General features: G+C 46.3%; 1 protein-coding gene across 1 annotated transcript; it reads right to left on the reverse strand.

Moving 5' to 3' along the window:
- Pmar_PMAR022347 (hypothetical protein) lies at positions 1–1,203 on the reverse strand (the record flags this gene model as incomplete). The annotated part of the gene is made up of 4 exons (XM_002785555.1): positions 1–17; positions 256–385; positions 436–546; positions 994–1,203. The coding sequence occupies 4 exons, from the start codon at positions 1,201–1,203 to the stop codon at positions 1–3; spliced, it is 468 nt and encodes a 155-aa protein (XP_002785601.1).
- Positions 1,204–1,955: the final 752 nt, after the last annotated feature.

Consider the following 1,955-nt stretch of genomic DNA (forward strand, 5'->3'; position numbering starts at 1 on the left):
TTACTGTTTCAATTGTCCTGAGAATGACCACTCAATACATCAATCCTAAATTATGGCAGATGTATTGAGTGGCTACTCTCCCTTCAAGAGTAGATTCCTAATATATACTCCGACACACAACATCACTGGATAATAGACATTACAGGGAGCATATTATCAACATCTCGACAGCCATGCGGGATGCAGTTCATACCGCGAATGTAGAGGGAGAACGATCGATCTCGGAGACGAACAATTCATCATATAGTTGTTCACCTACAAGGTCACTCGTGGGGTTCAGCTCTATGTCCTGGGCTAGAACACGCTTGGGTAGGTCGCGAGCTGACGAGGAATCGAAGCGATAGACGTATCCGAGGGTGGGGACGGTCTCGTTTTGGAAGTATATCTATAAATCATCAGAAAGCACTATTCACAAGTCTCCCGAATGTAACGTACTTGTCCTTTTAGTTCGAAACCTATTTTCTCGTAAAGAGCTATGGCATGCTCATTGTCGCTCAATACTCCTAGGTAGACTCCGGGAATTTTCGGATGCCAGTTTTCCTTGATCTACAAAACCGTCAGGGAAGTGAAGGGAAATTCCAGAGAGTTTACGTTTCCAAGTAGCGTTCTGATCATCGCAGTTGCGATCTTCTTCCTCCTCCAATTTTCATCCACTTTGAGATCATATATATACACCCAGAACGGATATGCGGGCTTCATCACAATACCATAGCCCAGACTAGCGACAAGAACCTGACGAACACTGAAACTTTCATGTGGCGTCATTGCTTGCATTGGTATATGAACAATGGGCACGAGTGGAGGAGAAAGCCATCCAAGTTTCGTGACTCCTTGAAGCTGTGAATACAGGATAATTTAGCATGCACTACATACCATGCAGGTATGTCGTATTCGATGGATACCACTGGCTCATTCCACATACATGTTATTGAGTAACGTGCATTTAAGGCTTATGCGGAACGATGTATATGGGGTGCCCTCTGGATAGCTCACATCGGCCTTTCTAGAAATGGGATACCTGGCGTGGAAGGCCGCGCCATCGAGCATGTGCTCGCCGTTGACCACTAGTGTGGTTGGCTCGGAAGTATATTCAAGTTGGGAAACATCGAACGGAGCAGCGTTGGGTTGTAGACTTCCGATACCGAGGCTGAGCCTCAGGAATACCTCAGTGAACAGGAGGATGGAAAGCTTGATGCGCACCATAGTAGGTAACTACAATGGAGTTTCACGATCGTGATATGAAAAACACTAGGGAAAAACATATTTCACGACTACTGCATATCACCGCGAATATCGCGTGTTTCACTGAGTTTCACGCCATTCCACGTAAAACGGGTGAAACTCCAATGATGAAAGGAATTTCGTGGGAGAAGAACTTAACGCACGACTGACCGGAGCTGAGCGGTCGATCGTAATGCTGTTCTGGATTCAGCGGATTTCGATAATGATGTGGCCTCCCGAAGACGAAAAAAAGATTGTCCTCCATAATTCTCTCACTATTGTCATGTTGCTGTGCACCTAGTAGCATCGAGCGAGTATGCTAGTTCGCCACTATTGAACTTCACATGGATCTACCAAGCTGTTATCAATCTTACGTTCTAAATGAGATCAAACGGTGTTCGGCTAACTCGAAGGATATTGGAAATCCGTTACGATGCCGCACGTCGTGGAAGTTGATTTCGCGTGGAAACGAGAAGATTTCGAGCGTTTGCTATCACATAAACGCCCGAAGACGCGCGCTGATCCTCGAGGAGTGTATGTTCTCCCAGTCAGTGAGCAAACAGCAGACGAATTGTCAGAAGCGTCAGCGGGGATTCATTGAACAGCATTCCCGCCCATTCGATGACACCCAGTTTCAGTTGACGTGTTGTATCCGCCCTTACAGCGAGATGTTGTTTTCAATCGCAACCATGTAACGTGTTCACGGCGCCCGAAAAGACATTTTCCAGCAGAAG

Source organism: Perkinsus marinus (genome assembly GCF_000006405.1).
Source record: "Perkinsus marinus ATCC 50983 genomic scaffold scf_1104296932410, whole genome shotgun sequence".
In the NCBI taxonomy this organism is placed as follows: Eukaryota; Perkinsozoa; order Perkinsida; family Perkinsidae; genus Perkinsus; species Perkinsus marinus.